Source organism: Equus quagga, chromosome 7 (genome assembly GCF_021613505.1).
Source record: "Equus quagga isolate Etosha38 chromosome 7, UCLA_HA_Equagga_1.0, whole genome shotgun sequence".
Taxonomy (NCBI): Eukaryota; Metazoa; Chordata; class Mammalia; order Perissodactyla; family Equidae; genus Equus; species Equus quagga.
In genome coordinates this window covers 40,527,816-40,546,275 of record NC_060273.1, presented here as the reverse complement: position 1 = coordinate 40,546,275, position 18,460 = coordinate 40,527,816, and the positions used below count along the sequence as shown (strand labels likewise).

Sequence of the window (18,460 nt, the reverse complement as noted above, 5' to 3'; positions counted from 1 at the left end):
CACAGCTGCTGCCTGTGGAGGCTGGACCCCGCCAGAGCCCCGCCACTCCTTTTCTGGCCTGAGTTCTGTCTCTGAGTTCGTGGGGTCAGGACTCTGGGGTGTGAAGACAACACTTGGGCTCTGGATGTTTGTTCTCAACTTACCACACCAACTTCTCGTGGAAAGAATTGGGGTGGTGTCCTGGACGGAGGGCTGGACCCAGGGACCAAGTGCCTGTCCCCAGGCTTCCATGCTCCACGCCTCAGGGTCCCTTTCTAGTCAACAAGAGGCTCGACCTTCATCCCCTTGGAAGGGGTCGCATGGAGCAGGGAAAGCAGACGTCGGAGAGTTTCGGCGCTTGCGCTAGAACGGTTTATTGAGACATTGTGTTTGGAGGAGGCCTTTTTATCCCTCACTCTGGCTGTTCTGACTCAGAAGGGCCCCTCGGGCCCCTGCCCTCCCACGAGACCGTCTGTTTCTGCCCAGTCGGCTCAGCTGAGGCCAGCCCTGGAGCAGAGGATTTCCGGGGCCGCTCCTGGCCACTCCTCCACTCTGCTGGTCCTTCTCCAGAGCTTGTGGTGGCTTGTCCACAGCAGACACTGCCACCGAAAGGTCATCTCCTGAGTGAGCCGAGGCCCAAAGACAGGAGTGCCCGGGCCCCTGAATGTCTGCTGAGGTTACGTGTGTGTAATGCTTACAGGAGGCCAGACAGACAGACGCTACCCGGAAATGCAGAATGTTAAATATGGCTCCACCTATATAAATTAACTGTGCAAACTGACCAATCACAGCAAACCCAGCAGCCGACAGGAGTAAGCAATGTACGATCTAAATCCAAAGCAAAAAGGATGCGAACACCGGAGTTGTGCCATGAATTTTAGATGTGGGCGTGGGAGTGTGGCTGGCCCTGGGCAGCCGGCCAGGCTCCTGCCCCCTGGAGGCTGGTTGGAGGGTGATTCCATGTGGGACTGTCCTTTCAGGTGGATGGTCCTCGAGACGTGCTGGGGTCACCGTGCCTGGGGTCTAGGAGGCGAGCAGCTCTAGAGGAGGGACTCTCGGGGGGCGAGTGACAGTCCTGTGAGCTTGGGGGTCCCTGGGCTCCTTCAGTGAAGATGGAGAGGCTGTGTTAAAAGGAAAGGTTTGCCTTGGCAGAGCGGCTGGTTCGGGTGAGGGAGGGACGCGGCGATGCTCGGTGTCCAGGTGCCCTGCATCTGCGAGCAGCCTTTGCCATGTTTCGTATTCCCAGTGCTTCCCTTTTTCTTTGAAACCCTGACTATGCTGGTCCTGGCCAAGGCCTGGTCATTCCCACCTGCCCTCCATGTCCGGCTCCAGCCTGACCTCTCCCTGAGTGCAGGCGCAGGTCTCTGACTGCCCACCGCACCTTTCCCCCTGCATGGTCACACCTCCAACCCAGTGGGTCCAGAATAAACCCACCTCACCCCCAAACCTGCTCCACCTGCAGCCTCCCGGATCTCAGTGCCATGGAGCTCTCCTCGTGGTTCAGGCCCACCCTGCAGCCTCTGCCCCCTGCACCCCACCCAGGGTGGCAGTGAGCCCTGTCAGCTGCACCCGTCATTCATCACCCGCCTCCACCACTACCTCCTGGGCCAACGGGTCATCTGGATTCTGGCTGTCACGTCTTGGTCTCCTGCCCCCCTGCTGTCACCCTGTATTCAGTTTTCTACTCTGCAGCCAGTGTTCCTTGAAAGAAGTCTCTCACATGCCCCATCCCAGAAGACACCCAGTGCCCCCTCCCTCCACCTCTGCAGTCCCCAGTCACTCACGCCTCTTCCTGCTAGCGTCAGACCCCTGGGCACACTCCTGCCTGGGGGCCTGGGCCTTCCCTCTGCTGGGTGAAGAGGGGCTCCCCTCAGATCGCACCACTGTCCCATGGTACCCCTCCTGCCAGACGGGTCCCCACCCGACACGAAGCATTTCCCTTCTGTCCTCTCATCTTGTGATCATCCGTTCTCTACCCCCAGATGAAAGTTCAAGCAGTCAGGGGTTTTTCTGTATTTGTTTACTCCCATGTCCCCAGCACTTGAGGCAGCACTAGCCCCTGGCAGGTGCTGGGTAACTGTGGGGTGAATGAACAAGCAGTGGGCTGCTCCTGCTCCTGGCTCTGGACCAGCCCGGGCCCGCTGCCTGCTGAGAGGATTCCCGTGTCCCCAGATCGGGACATAGGACAGCCTTCAAGGGCCCTTGCCTCCCACACAGTAGCAGAGCCTGGGCTCCAATGTCGGAGTGCTTGGGTTTCCGTCCCCGTCTCTGCTCAGCATGTGAACTCAGGCAGGTGGCTTGTCTGCTCTGTGCCTTTGGGGTGCCACGGATGGTGTGTGTGAGCGCTTGGCACCATGTCGGCTGGTGCAGTGGCTCCCCAACATTTCAGCCACTATTGTCATTGGCACCGCCTCCCAATCCCACCCCCAGCCCTGAGTCCACCCCTGGCTGAACCCTGCTGGGTTCCTGCTTCACACCCAGTGTCTCGTCTAAGACGTAGGGCCCATTAGCTCCATTTTGCAGGTGAGGAAAGAGCTCCCTGGAGATTCACTCACTCCCCCGGGGCTGCAGAGACCCTCCCCCCAGAGCCCACCCCTTCACCCCACGACTCACCAGCCCTCCCTGCCTGACACCCCCTCTGCCTGAGACTCCGTGTCTGCCGTGAGTTGGCCACAGGAGTCGGGGGCAGGCAGGCTGGACTGCTCGGGAGCCCAGCACCCTGCAGAGCTGCCCCGTCTCAGCACTCCTGGGTGCTGCCCCATGGCCCCCACCGTGGCTCCTCCGGCCGAGCTCCCTCCTTTTGCCTTTGAATGGGGCCCCTATGGACCGAGGCAGCTGTACCTGCCTCCCAGGTCTTCTCTAGGCTTCTGTGGCCGCCACATCCCCGTTCACATAGTCGGGCTCCCCGCCGTCCTCGTCCGGGCTCCCTGCCCAGGCGGCAGGCGCTTCTCTCAGGACTTGCTCTGCGGATGGACGGACCAGTGGGCAGGTGGTTAGACAGATGGTTCACACGGACACACGCAGGAAAGGCTTCCCTGGACGGTGTGTCTGTCCTGTCTCTGGGATTTGCCAGAGACTCGTCCTACCCCAGGAGCAGGCAAGTGTGACCCCATTCCTGCAGCTGGATGGCCGCCTGCCCAGGAGGACCCGCCCTCAGGGGCACTGTTCAAGGCCTCTGCAGCCGCCGATGCGCCAGAGGCTTCCCTGTGGAATCGGCTGGACTGGCTGCGGGGAAGCCTACCCAGGGCTGGCCCTTCCCCGGCAACTTCCCCCACCTGCCCTTCCAGGCCAGGCCCCTCCGAGCCTGCTGAAGGTGACCATCTAGGAGCCCCCTGCTTTCCCACCACTTACCCATGACCCTCCTGGACTCCTGCCACTGCTGGATGGATGCCGAGTTCTGATAGTCCTCAGACTCCTCATCGCCTGCAGGGAGAGCGCCAGGAGAAAGGCTGGCAGAGGGGCAGCCACCGTGGCAGTCCTCAGGCCAGCAGGGTGCCCTGGCCTCCAGAGAGGCGTCCTGGCCCTCGTGCTGGGCGGCCCCTTGGGGAGGAAGGGATCCCTCAGTGCGTTCCCACTGAGGCCCACGACTCATGGGGCCCCATCCCGGGACACAAGGCGATGCTTTACCCAAAGGCACCAAGACATCGGTGAACCTTCCGGGCTTCAAGGCGGGCGATGCCTTTGAGCATGTCCCCTGTGCAGGCGGGGAGGAGACCTGGCTCCCGGCCCGGCGCGGGGCTGGCAGCCTCACCTGACTCAGTGGTCTGCTTGCAGATGAGCACGTTCTCATAGGAATTGGTATCATCGTCATCTGCAGGGAGAGGGGAGGGCTCGGGATGTTGGTGGGCCTGGCCCCACAAGCTGCCTCTTCCTCCCTCCCTTCCTCCCTCCCTCCTGTACTCCCTTGGCAGGTGACCTGTCCTGCCAAGCCCCAGCCCTCTGGGTGCCCCAGGGCCTCGAACACTTTCCTAGACAAGCTTCTTAATGGGCGCTGGCCTGGCTCCAGCAGCCTCCCCCCGGACTCCTTCATCATCTTCCCAGGTCACCCCTGATTACAGTGGGGAGGTGAGGCTGAGCTGCAATCAGGCCCACAATGGATAGGTGGAGGGAGGGAGGCCCATCTCTGTCAGGCAGTGAGGGACAGGCAGAGCTGCTGGGCAGAGGAGAGCCAGGAACCAGGCAGGGCAGGCAGGCTGAGGAGGCTTTGCCCCAGGGCCTAGGCTGGGGGTGGCATGTTGGAGCCTGGCACCCCCTCATCACCCGTGGACCAGGGAAGCTGAGCTCTAACCACCGCCTCACCCATCTGGGGTCCATCTGGGTCAGAGGGGCTCCAAGAAATGAGGCCCCTCCCCAATTCAGAAGCAGCAGGGACAGCAGAGCCCTCTCTCCAGCACCCCAGCGCGGCCCAGGCAGGACCCCAGGTCGAGGGGCTGGATGTGAGCTCCAGCCCGTGCACCTCTCAGCAGGCACTGCCCACCCTGGGTCCTCAGTTTCTCCTTCTGGAAAGCAAAGCTTAAGGGCCTAAGGTCCTAGTGTCCTTGGAGCCTACGGGGCTTGGCGTCCGTCGGCAAGGCAGCCCGTCCAGGGCCTTCCTCTGAGGCCCCACAGGTGCTCATCCCGTGCCGCCTGGCCCTCAGGAGCCAGCACGACCAGGGGCCCAGCCTCCCTGCTGTGCCTGCCTCCTCCCTCCCCCTCCTCATCCTCTGCCTCACCTGCCGGGGGCTTCTGGAACCACCCCCAGTTGTAACACTCCATGGTGATGGGGTCTCTGGCAAGAAAACAGACATGGCCTCGGTCGCTGCACGGCAGTTGGTAGGGCATCGCGGGGCCAAGGCTCTCCAGCTACCGTGCCCCCAGGGCCTGGGGGGCCTGATCAGCTTCTCCCCCAGTCCCTCCATCCCGCTTCCCTGTGCTCCTGAGCCACCCTGAGGCCGAGGGCTGGCAGCCCCGCTCTGGCCACCTCGCCATGTGACCCGAGGCAAGTCCCCGCCTGCCCTGGGCCTCAGTTGGCCCATCTGTAAGATGAGGAGACATCTGAGGGCGCTTTGTCTCTGGGGTTCCATGGAATTGTCTCTGATGGGATGAGGCTCCTCCCCAGAGCAGGGCCATATGTCTTTCCCCACGAAGCCATGGCCACCTGAGGGGAAACGATGCTCCCGCGAGCCTGCCTGGGCGGCGGGTCCTAGGGCAGAAGGCCTTCACAAATGAGGAAGCTGAGGGCAGGGTGGCCGGGGGAGGAGGCGCCGGCCGGGAAGCCACTCACATGTAGGCCGCGTCTGTCCCATGCCTGCTTCCTGCAGGAGGAGGCAAGGATTAGGCCTGAGCCCGGGCTGTGGGCCCCCAGCGCAGCCCCCCTCCCTGGAGCCCACCCACCTTTGCTGAAGTCCTGGTACCTGGCGGATGCAGGATCTGGAAGGAAGGCCGGGCCCGTGACTCCCTCGCCGGCCCTGCCCACCTCCCGCTCCAGCAGCCCAGGGAAGGGCCTGCACCCCGAGGCCCGGCTGTTTCCCACCTACACTCGCTTTGTCCCCTCCCTGCTTGGCCAGTCCCAGCAGGCCTCCCAGCCCAGCCCGGGGGTCTCCTCTGCAAAGTCCTCCCCATCAGGCCTGGCTCCCCTCGCCTGGCACAGGCCCCCCCACCCCTGCACAGTGCCTGTTCCACCAGGTAGTCGCCTGTCCCAGCGCCCTGGCCCCTGCCCCGCCCCGTGTCTGAGAGTCGCTCACCCTCGAGGCTGGGGGAGAAGCGCAGCAGCTTGTCCTTCCTGCAGGGGACGGGAGGGCAGGGGCTGAGGAGGGGCCGGGGAGAGCCCTCTGGTTTCTAGGGGTCTGAAGTCCACAGCCCCGCAGCACTGGGGCCTGGGGCCCGAGGAACGAGCGAGGTCTTGGCCCGGGCTCAGCAGGTGGGGACCCCAGGGGCCTCCTCATCGCCTCCTGTGGGGCTGTGAGCCTCGGCCTGGGATGGACGGGGGCTCGTTCCTACCTTGCCGGCTCCACGTCAGAGGCCGTGTCCGCCAGGGGCCCTGGCCAGGCCTGCCTGACCACTGCAAAGGAGAGGGGTGTCGGCCAGGCCCCCAGGGCAGCCCCCACGCCCTCGCCCTGCCGGGTCAGGCCTGGTCACAGCCTCAGGACAACAGGGACAGAGGGGCTTTGATACGGGCACCCCAGCCCCGAGCCCCGCCCTGGACCCTTCCATCCGGGGACTCACGGGAATAGGTCCGGGCCACTGCGAAGCTCTGTTGATTCTCGTGCCTGGAAACACACGGGGCTGTGCTGCACCAGCGCTGGGCCTCCCGCAGCCCGAGGGACAGAGAGACAGGCGGGACGGACAGACAGGGACGAGGAACAGAGGGAGGGACAGAGCAGGCAAGAGCGAGGAGCAGCTGCTGCCCCTCTGGGCCTCAAAGCCAGGGCTCCCGGTGGCCCTGTTCCCTGGACTGCTCCCCTGCCCTCCACCGGGTCCCCCCTTCTCTGCTGCCAGCCAGACCCACTCCCTGACGCGCCTCCCGGACCCCCAGAGAGGCAGCCCTGAGACTCTGGGCACAAGGGGGTCGGGGCAGCTGCTCAGGGACCCAGCGGTGACTTCAACCAGGAGGGACAGAGAGGCTGCCCCCACCTGCCACCCCAGGAGGGTTTAACATTCCCGAGCGAGTGCTCCCCTCTCAAGATGTTCACACACCCCGCACTCCCGAATGCCTGGGGGGTGGCGTCAAGGCTTAGCGGACACAGCTAGGCGCTGGTCTCGCCCAGTGTCCCTTCTTCCTTTGAAACAAAGCCCTGGTTTTTGTTTTTGAACATAATGAGGAAGATTGGCCCTGAGCGAACATCTGTTGCCAATCTTCCTCTTTTTTTTTGTTTTTTTTCTCCCCAAAGCCTCCCAGTACATAGTTGTTTATCCTAGTTGTAGGTCATTCTAGTTCCTCTATGTGGGATGTCGCCTCAACATGGCCTAATGAGCGATGCCATGTCCACACCCAGGATTTGAACTGGTGAACCCCTGGCCGTCGAAGCAGAGCACGCAAGCTTAACCACTTGGCCACGAGGCTGGCCCCAGAACCCTGGTTTTTATTTAGGCAGCCACGTGCCCATCTAAAAGACTCTATTTCCCAGCCTGCTTTATACCTAAGTGTGGCCACGTGATTAAGCTCTAGGTCAATGAAATGCAAGCCAAAGGTGTTGGGACTTCCAGGAAGGCTCCTTACAGGAGGCACTGCCAACTGAAGTGCACCCTTTTTATCGTTCTCTTGCCTGGAATGCAGAGATGAGGGCTGGAGCTCTAGTTGCCATTTTGGACCATGAAGTGCCCTTGAGAATGGAAGCCACCACTAAGGATGGTGGAGCAGATTACCTAATCATTAAAGCATTTGGGCTCCTTCCGTGGGCCCAAATGGGGACCTGGCTCAGCCTTCCAGAAGTTCCTGGGGGCTTGGGGGTCAGGGTGATCTTATTTAGGAAGGATGTTCTAAATGCACAGGAGAGAGTCAGGCATGGGTTGCCAGAGGAAGTGATGCGGGGACTCGGTCTGGCACACACAGCAGTCGCTTCACGTAGGCTGGCAAGACTGAACCCAAGTGAGGAGGGGAGAACCCAAGTCTCCTGTCCCACCTCCTTCCACCCAGACCCAGTTTCCCACCTCCCACATGAGGAATTTTAGCTTCTGGCTCTGACACTCTGCAGTTCTCAGATCACTCAGGGCTCTGGAGTGGGCAGGACTGAAGGAGGAGGGGAGGGGAGACACTGGGAGAGCTGCCTGGGGCAGGGGCATGGGGGGCACTGGGGGAGCCCAGCCCAGCCCTGGTGGAGGTTGCGGGCAGGCGATCCAGGGGACCAGGTGGCCAAAAGAGTCTGGAAAGGTCCAGCCCCAGTGGCAGGGGTGGGCTTGGATGGGAAAATTCTATTTTCAAATCTCATTGTGGTTTTTCAGTTGCAAAAGGAAATGAGAAAGGGTGTGTGTGCGCATTTGTATGTGAGTGCCTGCCCGGGCGTGCACACAAGGGCTGCATGTGGGAGAAGTGCACGCATGAGCAAGTGTGCAGGGAGCCTGTGGGTGTGAGCGGGCGTGCAGGCCTGTGCACATGTGTGCATGCTGGTCTCAGAGGCCCCGCAGCCCTGGGTCAGTCACTCTCCTGCTCCACGTAAGGACACCAATAGCCACTGCCCTCCTGCGGGGGGGTGTTCCTGGGCCACCCCCTGGTCTGCAGCACCTGGCATGGCTGACCCCCCCAGGGCCCAGAGAGCAGCCACCTGCCCCCGAAGTGCCTGGAACTCCACCCCACCTGGGTCCCAGCACTCCGCCTGGGGTCAGTGACCCCAGTTCATGTCTACCCCCACCTCCCTCCTTCCTGCTGCTCACAAGCCCCTGCTTCCTCCGTGGCTTCCCTTGGCCCTTAGGACAAAGGCTGCGGCCCCCCCCCCCCCCCCCCACACACACAGTCAGGGCCCTCCTCCCTCCCCATCCAGCTCAGCTCTCTCAAGACACCTGCACCTGCTGCCTCATCCCCGGAAGACAGTGTCCACCCTGGGCCTACGTCAGCAACTACCCACTGTTCTCTCTCTCTGGAACGTCCCCTTTTGCCTTCACTCTTGCGTAAGATCCTTCCCTCCTCCTTTGTCGGTGGGGGCTTCCCTGATCCCCCAAGGGACGTGCCCACAGCCTCCCCTGGGTTCCTTTGACGTTTTCCAGGGGGCATTCGGACACGGCTCACATTCTGCTTCCTGCCCGGGAGGTGGGATTCCCCGTCAGCCTCCAGCACCAGCGCAGCGGGCGCCCCTGGGCTGGGGTCAGAGGCGGGATCTCTGGAGGTGCTCCTGGGCAGTCAGGAGAGTAGCATCGCCGCCTCCCCGAGCCCCGCAGCCCAGGCTGGGGCCGGGCCTGGAGCCCCTGGACGCCTCTCTCTCCCCTACTGCTGGGAACAACTAGAGGCCGGCATGGATGAGGTGGGAGTGAAGGGTGAGGACAGGGTGCGGGGATATGCAAGGGGACTTCCGTGCAGGTGCCCACGCCTGGGCACACGAAGTCACCAGGCTGGGGACACTGGGGCACTTACAGGCTCCTTTGCTGGTAGATTTTCTCAGACCGCTTCGTACCTGCAAGAACGGACAGACTAGTGGGCATCCTGGACCTGGGTGGGGGCTGAGACCCAGGCTCCTCGGCTTGTCTCCCCTGTGCCCTGTGGGGGCCTCGGACATGGAGGCCATGGGGGCCGAGCCGCCATCGCTGCGGACAGCCTGACACTGACAGCGCGTTCACTTGCCATTCATTCAGGAGACACAGCCAAGCAGCCCAGCCGCCCCTTGTCCAGAGCATCCCCCAGCCTCAGACCCTCGCCCTGACCCAGAAAACCCAAGCTCCCCAGTGAGCCAGCCCCATAGCCTCAGGGGCGGGCCCTGGGGTGTCGCCCTTGCCTCAGGAAGCTGATATGGCTGTCCCTCCCACCGCAGCAGGGCTGGCCCACGCAGCCCCGGGAGGACATCATCTCCTCCATGTCCCCACGCCAGGCCTTACCTGGGCGGGAACAGCGCATACACAGGCCGGCCACTGCCCCCAGCAGCAGCAGCAGGGCCGCCCCTGGCCACAGCAGCTCAGTCTCAGTCTCGGTGCTCATGTCCGCTCTCGGCCACTCCGCCTGCAAAGCTGCAGTGTGGGTGCCCTGTGAGCCAGGTCGGGGGCTGCCGGGCCACCCCGCCAGGAATCTGCGCAGCCCCACGCCCTCAGGTTTCTGACCCGCACTGTCCCCTGACAGCCCCACAGCTGAGCCCGGGCTGAGGGACACCGCTTCCCTCCCTGCTCCAGGACCCGTCTGGGTGGAACCAGCCCTGTTCCCCTTCTGACCCCAGACCCTGGGGCCTTGTCAACACTTGGCAAGTGCTGGCAGGGTCTGGGCACCCAGCAGACAGCCTGACACGTGTGTGCACACTCCTGTCCACACCCTTGCCTAATTCACACAACCACCCTTTGAGGAAGAGGCTCGCTCCGTTTCACAGGTAGAGACACTGAGGCCTGATCCCACAGCTGCTAAGTGGGAAGACAGAATGCAAGCTCTGGCCTGCGGCCCCCGACTCGGGCTCTGCTGTTGCATCCCTTTCCTCCTGTCAACCCAGCCCTGCTCTCCCGCCCCTTCTGTGCAGGGGCCCCAGCAGTCTCCGCCCCAGGGCTCTGCTCTGCCCCATCCATAGCCTTCCACTCCTTAAACGCCTGCTCGCCCAGGTTCCTCCTGCCCTGGGAGCCGGGAGGAGGGAGCCTGAGGGGATGAGGGGAGAATGGGGCTCTGGGCGGAAGGACCTGGTGGGCTGCCTGTGGCGGCCAGTGGTGGGATGTGCTGGGAAGGTGGGGCTGGAAGGGAGATGCGGCAGGGCGAAGAGGCCTGAATCCCTGGCTGGCGTCAAGCCACTGCTTGGTCAGTGGCTGGGCCTACCTCGAGGCCACACTGTGGTTGCCAGGCCTCGGTGAAGCCACAGGCAGCCCCACACTAGGGCCTGGTGTGAGCAAGGGCAGCCCTCTCGAGGGGGCTCCCAGAGAATCGTTGTGGCTATAAAGACACAGCCCCTCACAAAGGGCCGGGGACCCAGCTCAGGGCAACAGAGGGTCTCGGGCCGGCCCCATGGCAGGCACAGGAGCCCCCACTACGGAGCGCCCACCCTGTGCACAGCTGTGTTCCTCCGGCCTCGGCCACCTTGGAGGAGGGCTGCTCCCCGTCTTACAGCTGGGGAAGGCCAGGCTGGGAGGTCCCCTGAGGCCTGCGCTGCCCCTGCTCCCCTCCCCCCAGCTGTGTGGCCTTGGGCGAAGCTGGAAGCCTCTCTGAGCTTCCCACATCCCCATGGCAAAGATGGCAAGGAGTCTCCCGGCAGCACTGAGTCCCGGAGAGGCCGCCTCCCCCTCCCCAGAGCACCAGCGAGTCAGTGGGAGCACGTGGATGCCCGAAATGCACGACGGGCGGCCTCCGAATGAGGAGACAGGACGACCCCATCACCCGCGATGCTGTCCCAGGGGGCTCAGCGCTCCCCCCTCAGGGCCTGGGCACTGCCTCCCTCCTGCGACCCCGCCTCCGGCCGGCAGCCCCAGGCAGGCTCTGTCCCGACCCCCAGCCTTGACTCCAGGCTGTCTCAGGCCGCCGGAGGCTGGGAGCACCTGGGCTCGGAGGGAGGACTCCTGGGTCACATCCTGCCTGAGCCTCAGTCCCTTGGCCTGCTTTCTCATCGATAAAGTGGGGATCCAGCCAGGGCCTTCCTCAAAGCGCTGCCGGGGAATGATGAACCTGGCCCGGCCTGTGGTCGGGGCTCCTGAGAAACGTGCTTGGGGTCTCGTTTCCGGCCGGCTGGGATGGACAGCTCCCTCGGGCCCCCAACCCTCGGCATCTCTGTCCTGCGGTTAGGACAGATACTCTTCCCACCCCGAAGGAGATCTGGGCACAGATATGCGGGCGGGTCACGCACAGGCTTGCCGGGAGCGCCAGGGTGCCGGGGTCCAGCCCTGGCTACCCTGGGGTCTGCTTAAGACCCCAGGAGCAGGTCCACGCTCTTGGCCTGGCGTTCGAGGCCCCGGGAGCTGGTCTGCTCGCCCCTGCCACCTCCGGGGAAGGGCGGCCCTCCATTCCAGGGGACCCCGACCCCCGGAGGCCCTCTTGCTTCCTGGACAAGTAGCACCCTGGGGGCGCCCCCAGCTCTGGTGATCTCCCCCCACCTGGCACTGGGTGAGGAAGTGGGGGACGTGGCGCACCAGTTCTACCCCAGTTGCTGAATCCCAGCGTCACCAGGCTTTGGTGGCCCCTCTTGTCACATGGGGGAAATAATGACACTCCTCCCTCGGTTTGTCATACCAGGCCCAGCATAAGGCGCTAGTGCAGGGTGGGGCACGGTCCCCCAGGTGCACCCTCCCCCCGGCCTGGTCCCCCAGACATGCAGCCTGAGCCCCCTCCACTGCCCCACATGGGTGTCGTGCTGGGGTGCCTGGAGGGGTGGGGTCTGAAGGGGTGTGTTGCTCATGCCCCAGCCCCTCAGCTGTCACAGACACGCACAGCCTCACAGGGGAGACGCAGCTCCTCTCTTCCAAGGAAGGAAAGGGAGGCCCAGAGGGGTGAGTACACTGTCCAAGGTCACACAGCTGGCCAGTCACAGAGCCAAGATCAAACCCAGGGCAGGCTGGACCTGAAGGCCATACACCTTTATCCCTTTCTTGTATTACCTTTTTAAGAATCATGAAATATTTTTTAAAAGAAAGACTAATTTGAGGGAAAGTCCTGTGGCTGCCCCCCAGACGGAATAACTCTGCCCTTTCTCCTTGCTTTGCCACCCGGGTTCTGAGAGCAGGGGGAGGGAGGGGGCTGAGCCCCAGGGGAGGCAGGCCCAGCAGCCCTGGGAGGGCCCCAAGGGGCCAGGCAGACCTAGGGGGGTGGCCACAGCCCGGCTCTGCAGGCCAAAATAACACAAAGGGAAGTGGGCAGTTTTCATATGAACAAAGCTCGCAGCAAGCTGGCTGCAGAAAAGCCCTCGGGGCTGGGCTGGGTGGGCCTCCTGGAGACCATGCTGCTTGCTCTGCAGCCCTCCTGAAACTGAGGCCCACCTGGGCTCAGGGCTGGCTGGGGGAGTGAGAGGTCCCCTTATCTGCAGGTTCTCCTCGGGGCTTGTTCCGTTTTCCCAAATGACCTTGGCCTTCAGGTGAGGCCGACCTAAAGGCCACTAGCAGAGGCCCTTAATGCCCAGGGGGTCGGCCAGGGGCCTGGACAGCCCTTGGCCCAGGGCACTGGGGGGATGGTGAAGGCCAGGGTCACCTGTTGACAGAGCCGCTCGAGCTCCCCGGGGCCCACAGCCTCTCAGTTCCCAGCAGGGAGCTGGCAGGCCAGGCTGGGCCCGGCAGGTGGGGGCCCAGGGATGGCTGCTCCCCTCTGGCCTGGGGCAGGGCCTGGAACGCTTGCCTGGAGGCTCACCCATCCTCCCATTTCACATAACGGTTCCATTTTATAGATGGAGAAACCAAGGCTCATGGGCTGGCCTGGGGAGCTGCTGTCCTGGCCAATTGGCTATCTCTCACCAGTCTCTGGAAGTGATGGGCCCCCCCACCCCAGGGCTGCCCGGGGCTGGGCTGGGAAGGCCGGAGCCCCTTGGAGGGCCGCAGGGTCTGGTGGGGGCTCCAGCCAGGGCCGCAGGGCCAGGACTGGGGCCAGGGGAGGGAGCCAGGCGCTTCCACTCCACCCAGCCGGCCGCCAGTGCTCCTGTGGGCCACTCCCGGCCCTCTAGGGTGGCAGGGGGACAGTGGTGGGACCCCCACCTCAGGACCAGGCTCCAGGAGCTCCTGGGAAGGGCCTACCTGGGAATCGGGGCTCCTCACTGTGGCTGCCTCATCCTGACCCACGCACCTGACCCAGCTGCCAGCAGACGCCGCAGACACTGGCGGGCGGCCGGCCCGGTGGCGGGCTTCCTGTCAGCCCCTGAATCATCCTCACACATCCGCCGCCCTGCTGGACAGGCCCTGCCGTAACAGGCGGGCCCGGGAGCCACTCACAGAGAGACAGAGGGACAGGGACAGAGACAAGGACGGGCACAGGCGCAGAGGGAGCAGAAAGACACGACACACACATGTAAACGTAGTCAGGGAGGGGAAGGGCCACATGCAGAGGGACAGGGAGAAGGAGAATGAAGTGGAGGGGCTCACACACACACAAACCACAGTGAGAGAATGGGAGACATGGAGACACACACACACATAATACACAACACACAGAAATACATACCACACTGACAACACATGCACACATACACACCCCTAGACACAAAGAGACACAGAAAGAGACGTAGAGGCAGGGAGAGAATGAGAAACACATATGCACACGCGCGCACACACACACACACACACACATTCACGGAGGGACAGAGAGAGACGGGCAGAGACTGGGCCTGAGATGGACCAAGAGACACAGAGGGAGACGCAGGAAGACAGATTGACAGAGACCCCCAGAGGGAGGGAGGCAGAGACAGAGACACTCAGAGAGCAAAGTCCCAGAGAACCAGACACACGTGTACACACACACACACACGCACACACAGACACAGACACAGAGCCTGGGACATGGATGGGTGGGGTGGACAGAACAAATGATGGAGACATACAGACAGAGGAACGGACAGTCACAGGCGTCAGAAGATGCAGGACAGGGCCGAGCTGAAGGACAGAGGAAGGAGGGACATCAGGACTGCTCCAGTCCCGGGAGCCACACCTCATTAGCTCTCTTCTCCGGATGGGGCTCAGGGGCGTGCAGAGCCCTCCCTCAGGGGGGCCTACAGGGCAGGGGGGAGCCAGGCAACCTGACCCCACCCTGACCCCTGCCCCACCCAGCTCCTGCCCTCAGCGGGGGACCGAGGGGCTGGGAGGACTGGACGGTGGCCTGCGGCCCTCGAGCAGCTGCTTAGTAACCACACACGTCCTTCTGGGGGCCTCGTGTTAGGGGTCATTAAGTAACCTGCCCAAGGCCATTGAACTGTTAGTGGTACCCCACCTGCTAGAGACCCCAGGGAAGCCTGAGAGGCGTCCCAGACCCTGGGCTCCCCAGCTCTGGGGCCGCTGTTGGCCTGGGACTGGGTTTCTCTTCAGCCCCATCCGGTGGCCCAGCACAGCCAGGGCTAGGCGTGGGTGGCAGCACAGACAGGAGGCCGAGCGGAACTGAAACAGAAACCAGGGTCCTGGGCTGCCCGGTGCTGCCACCCTGTGGGAGAGAAGGGTAGCACATGGACTGGAAGCTTGGGGAAATCCCGGGGCCGTCAGGGCCGGGAGCTTGTCTCTGTCCTCGTAGGTAGTGGGACCAGGTCTAAGGCTCACCCCGTCTGACTCCCAGACCTGTGTGGTGCGGTCAGCGCCGTGCTCCCTTGTTCCATGCTGGGCAAAATGCGACACGTGATTCCCATGGTAACTCTCACCAGCTGGACATTAGTTTTCTGACACTGCTGAGACGACTGGAGGCTCATGGAGCTGGATTTGAACCCAGACCCCAAAACCTGTTGTCTCCCCACCACCTGTGAGCAGGGACATCCATGGGTGTGCACCAGCAGCCCTGCTCCGCTAGGACCACCTGCCTGGCCCCTCCTCACACTACAGGGACAAGCCTGAGTCAGTTTCCATCCAGACCCGGACTACGGGCCTGCCTGGCATTTCCTGCCCACGGGACGGACAGAAGCCCCATCACGTCCAATGGGAATGGAGCATCTCCACACTCCCGGCTTCCGTCCCGGGCCCAGCAACGGCAGGTGCTGGACAAGTGACCTCTGACCACTGGCAAAGTCTCAAGGTCAATCCACAGGGGACCTAGGAGCCCTTCAGGACCCTCTCTGAGCCTGTTTTCTGTCAACAAAATCAGAGGCCTGTCCATCCGAAGACCCTCTTTGGACCTGAGTGGAAGGAGGACCCTGCCCCCTTTCCAGGCAATTCTCAAATTCCTCCAAGTTCTCTTTTATCTATAAAGCATTCCATTGTGAACTAGAAAATAAGCGTTAAAAAACTAGACAGTTGGGGCTGGCCTGCTGGTGTAGTGGCTAAGGTGGTGCACTCTGCTTTGGTGGCCCAGGTTCATGGGTTCAGATCCCAGGTGTAGACGTACGTGAAGCCATGCTCTGGTGGCATCCCACATACAAAATGGAGGGAGACTGGCCCAGATGCCACCTCAGGGCCACTCTTTGTCAAGCAAGAGAGGAAGATTGGCAATAGGTGTTAGCTCAGGACCAATCTTGCTCACCAAAAAAACCCCCCAAAACAAAAAGCTAGACAGTTTTTAAAGTCCAGTTGTATAAATTCTAGTGCACTAAGGGTTTTTTTTTTTTTTTACAATTCAATGGTTTTTGGTGTCTTACATAATTTTTTTAAAGTTGTGACAAAATATGTGTAACTTAAAATGTACCATTTTAACCATTTTTAATTGAGCAATTTGCTGGCATTAATTACATTCATAACGTTGAACGGTCATCACTGCCATCTATTTCCAAAATTTTGTCGTCACTCCCACAGGGCCATTCGGCTGCTTGGTTCACAGCTGAGTAACAGTTGTGAGCATGTTTGTTCCAGAAGCAAGATGCCTGGGTAGAAATGCAACAGCTCTGAGAAATAACCAGTTCCAAGGCTGAGAGGAAGCTATGGCTTTTCTGCAGAAAAAGGCATCTTGGGGCCACCCCATGGCTGAGTGGTTAAGTTCGCATGCTCCGCTTCAGCGGCCTAGATTTTCACCAGTTCGGATCCTGGGTGCGGACATGGCACCGCTCATCAGGCCATGCTGAGGCGGCATCCCACATGCCACAACTAGAAGGACCCACAACCAAAATATACAACTATATACTGGGGGGAGAAGATTAATTTAAAAAAAAAAGGAAAAAGGCATCTTCAAAGTGTATACAACCTTCTAGAAGCCCCTGGAGTCGTCTATGTCGTCTGACTGCCACCCCCAACTCCTAGGTGCAAAGGAGCACCACTCTCCCCTCATCCCCAGCCACCCACAACACTTATCTTTGGTCGTGAGCCCACCACCCAACGGAACCTAGAATATTCCCCCAGTTTCCCGCTTCCCCCAACCTAAGTAGCATCTTTTTATTTTGTTTTTTGTCACCTACATGTATTTCTAAAGTTTTTTTTTTTAAATTTTATTTTTCTTCTCTCCCCAAAGCCCCCCAGTACACAGTTGTATATTTTTAGTTGTGGGTCCTTCTAGTTTTGGCATGCGGGGTGTTGCCTCAGCACGGCTTGACGAGCGGTGCCATGTCTGCACCCAGGATCCGAACCGGCGAAACCCTGGGCCGCCGAAGCGGAGCATGTGAACTTAACCACTCGGCCACAGGGCCGGCACCCAAAGTGTTTTATGTGTAAGAAAAGGCATCCTGCTGTCTGTAAGCATTCGGGACTCATTTTCCACCCACCATGTTGCTGTGGTCCACACACATTGCTGTGTGTGGCTGTAGTTCATTCCTTTAGATGGCTGTACAGCTTTCCACTCTGAACAGTTTTTGCTGCTGTGACTGTCGGTTCTCCTGGGTCCGTACCTGGGAGGGGAACCACTGGGCTCCAGAGTACGGGAACATTCCATTTTCAAGTTATTGCTAATTTCAAGTTAAACTTCCAGAGTGGCTGTGCCTATCCACTCTCCCACCTCTAAGACCCGAGATGCACAAACTCTCCAGCAACTGGTTTAACAGGCTTCTTGATTTTTGCCATTTGAATGCGTGTGAAATAGTGTTTTATTTCTCTGCAGTCTTGACTTAGAATTCCTTGATTGCTAACGAGGAAGAACGTCATTTTTTGGCCATAGTTCCTCTTCTATGCAATACTTAATATTTTGCTTAGCTTTCTATTTCTCTTACCAATTTGCAGGAATTCTTGACGGACTCGTCTTTCTTTAGTTTGTAACTTTTTGCATTTCGCTTATGTTGTGATAAAGTACTTTCTAAATCTAGTGAGCATATTCTTAATTTCAAGAGTATAGTACATAGGAGAAAGACTTCTAACAATAGCACAAAGAAGCTTGTACTATTTATAGAATCTCTGGGCTGCTGAAAAGCTGCTTTGATCTGCTCTCCCAACTTCGAGGCCAGTCATGATTTTACTAACATTTACATCGTGTCTCTCAGCTAGAAGAACGGGTACAGGAAACAAATTCTTTCTCGCGCCCAAACTGAATGCCAGGGAGCCTGCCACCGTGGAATGGTCTGCTTTTCTTTGTACATTTAACATAGTGCAGTTATGGGGGAAGAGATGAGTGGTAGGTTATAATTAAGTACATAGACTTCATTATTTTGGTTCATTTTCACGAGAAAAAATTGGAAAAGGAAGATTCTGAGATACTGGATGTGTTTCTAAGCCCATTAACATCACACAAGTGAGAAAGTAACTGAAACAGCTCAACGTTGTTAAAGGTTGGTCAAGAAAACACTAAAGATAGGGCACAGCTCCTCACCAATAAAGGATGTGTGGCCAGGCCTGGGCCAGCCGCTGCTTCACAGAGCATAAGGAGCCCGGCCCCAGCAGCCCGCCGCCTGTGCAGTCCCCCCAGGGGGACGTTGTTGGCTGTTTCGCCACCCTACACCGGGCAAACCATCCGGGGAGGGGAGGGCAGAGCGGGCGACGATGATGTGACACGCACATGCCCTGCTGTCCTGGACTGAAGGTCCTTTAAAGCCCTGGATGCAGCGCCCGCCTGCCCGCCTCCCCTCCTGACTTCCCTGAGAGCACTGGCGAGGGGTCCCACTGGAGGCCCAGCCCTCTCCCCTCGACCCCGAAGCCCCTGCACGACTGCACTCGTCACTGCAGAGCGAGCCCTGCCTGTGTGTGACCCTGCGTGACCTGATGGCCATCTGGAATTTGAGCAGAGGCCCCAGGGGAATCAAGGAAGTGTGACTCGGGAAAAGTGCTGAGTGCCAGGCTGCTGCAAACACAGGCCCACGGACCTCGAGGCCACAGAGCACTGCAAAGAAATGCTGTTTCTGGTGAGTCTCAAGCCGGAGCGGCATTACATGTTGAG

General features: G+C 60.5%; 1 protein-coding gene across 10 annotated transcripts; it reads right to left on the bottom strand.

The window, feature by feature from the left end:
* Positions 1-338: 338 nt before the first annotated feature.
* On the bottom strand, positions 339-14,492 carry LAT2 (linker for activation of T cells family member 2). Of its 10 annotated transcripts, none has more exons than XM_046665326.1 (13): positions 13,279-13,410; positions 9,481-9,609; positions 9,023-9,062; positions 6,184-6,227; positions 5,959-6,019; positions 5,703-5,740; positions 5,353-5,388; positions 5,243-5,273; positions 4,692-4,747; positions 3,731-3,790; positions 3,331-3,402; positions 2,825-2,942; positions 339-1,080 (listed from the first exon to the last, which is right to left on the bottom strand). In XM_046665326.1, the coding sequence occupies exons 2-12, from the start codon at positions 9,578-9,580 to the stop codon at positions 2,839-2,841; spliced, it is 642 nt and encodes a 213-aa protein (XP_046521282.1). In that variant the 5' UTR covers positions 9,581-9,609; positions 13,279-13,410; the 3' UTR covers positions 339-1,080; positions 2,825-2,838. The 10 variants fall into 10 exon arrangements, 9 of the variants coding, with proteins under 9 accessions (XP_046521282.1, XP_046521280.1, XP_046521279.1 ...); XM_046665324.1 differs by having other exon boundaries at positions 339-1,100; positions 13,279-13,409; XM_046665323.1 differs by having other exon boundaries at positions 2,821-2,942; positions 13,279-13,404.
* Between the last annotated feature and the right edge of the window lie 3,968 nt (positions 14,493-18,460).

Coding starts and splice junctions, on each gene's coding strand:
- LAT2 (XM_046665319.1), bottom strand. CDS start 9,580: ATGAGCACCGAGACTGAGACTGAGCTGCTGTGGCCAGGGGCGGCCCTG. Junction 5,741..5,958: donor TCTGACGTGGAGCCGGCAAG/GTAGGAACGAGC, acceptor CGTCCCCTGCAG/GAAGGACAAGCTGCTGCGCT. Junction 5,389..5,702: donor CTTCTCCCCCAGCCTCGAGG/GTGAGCGACTCT, acceptor CCTTCCTTCCAG/ATCCTGCATCCGCCAGGTAC.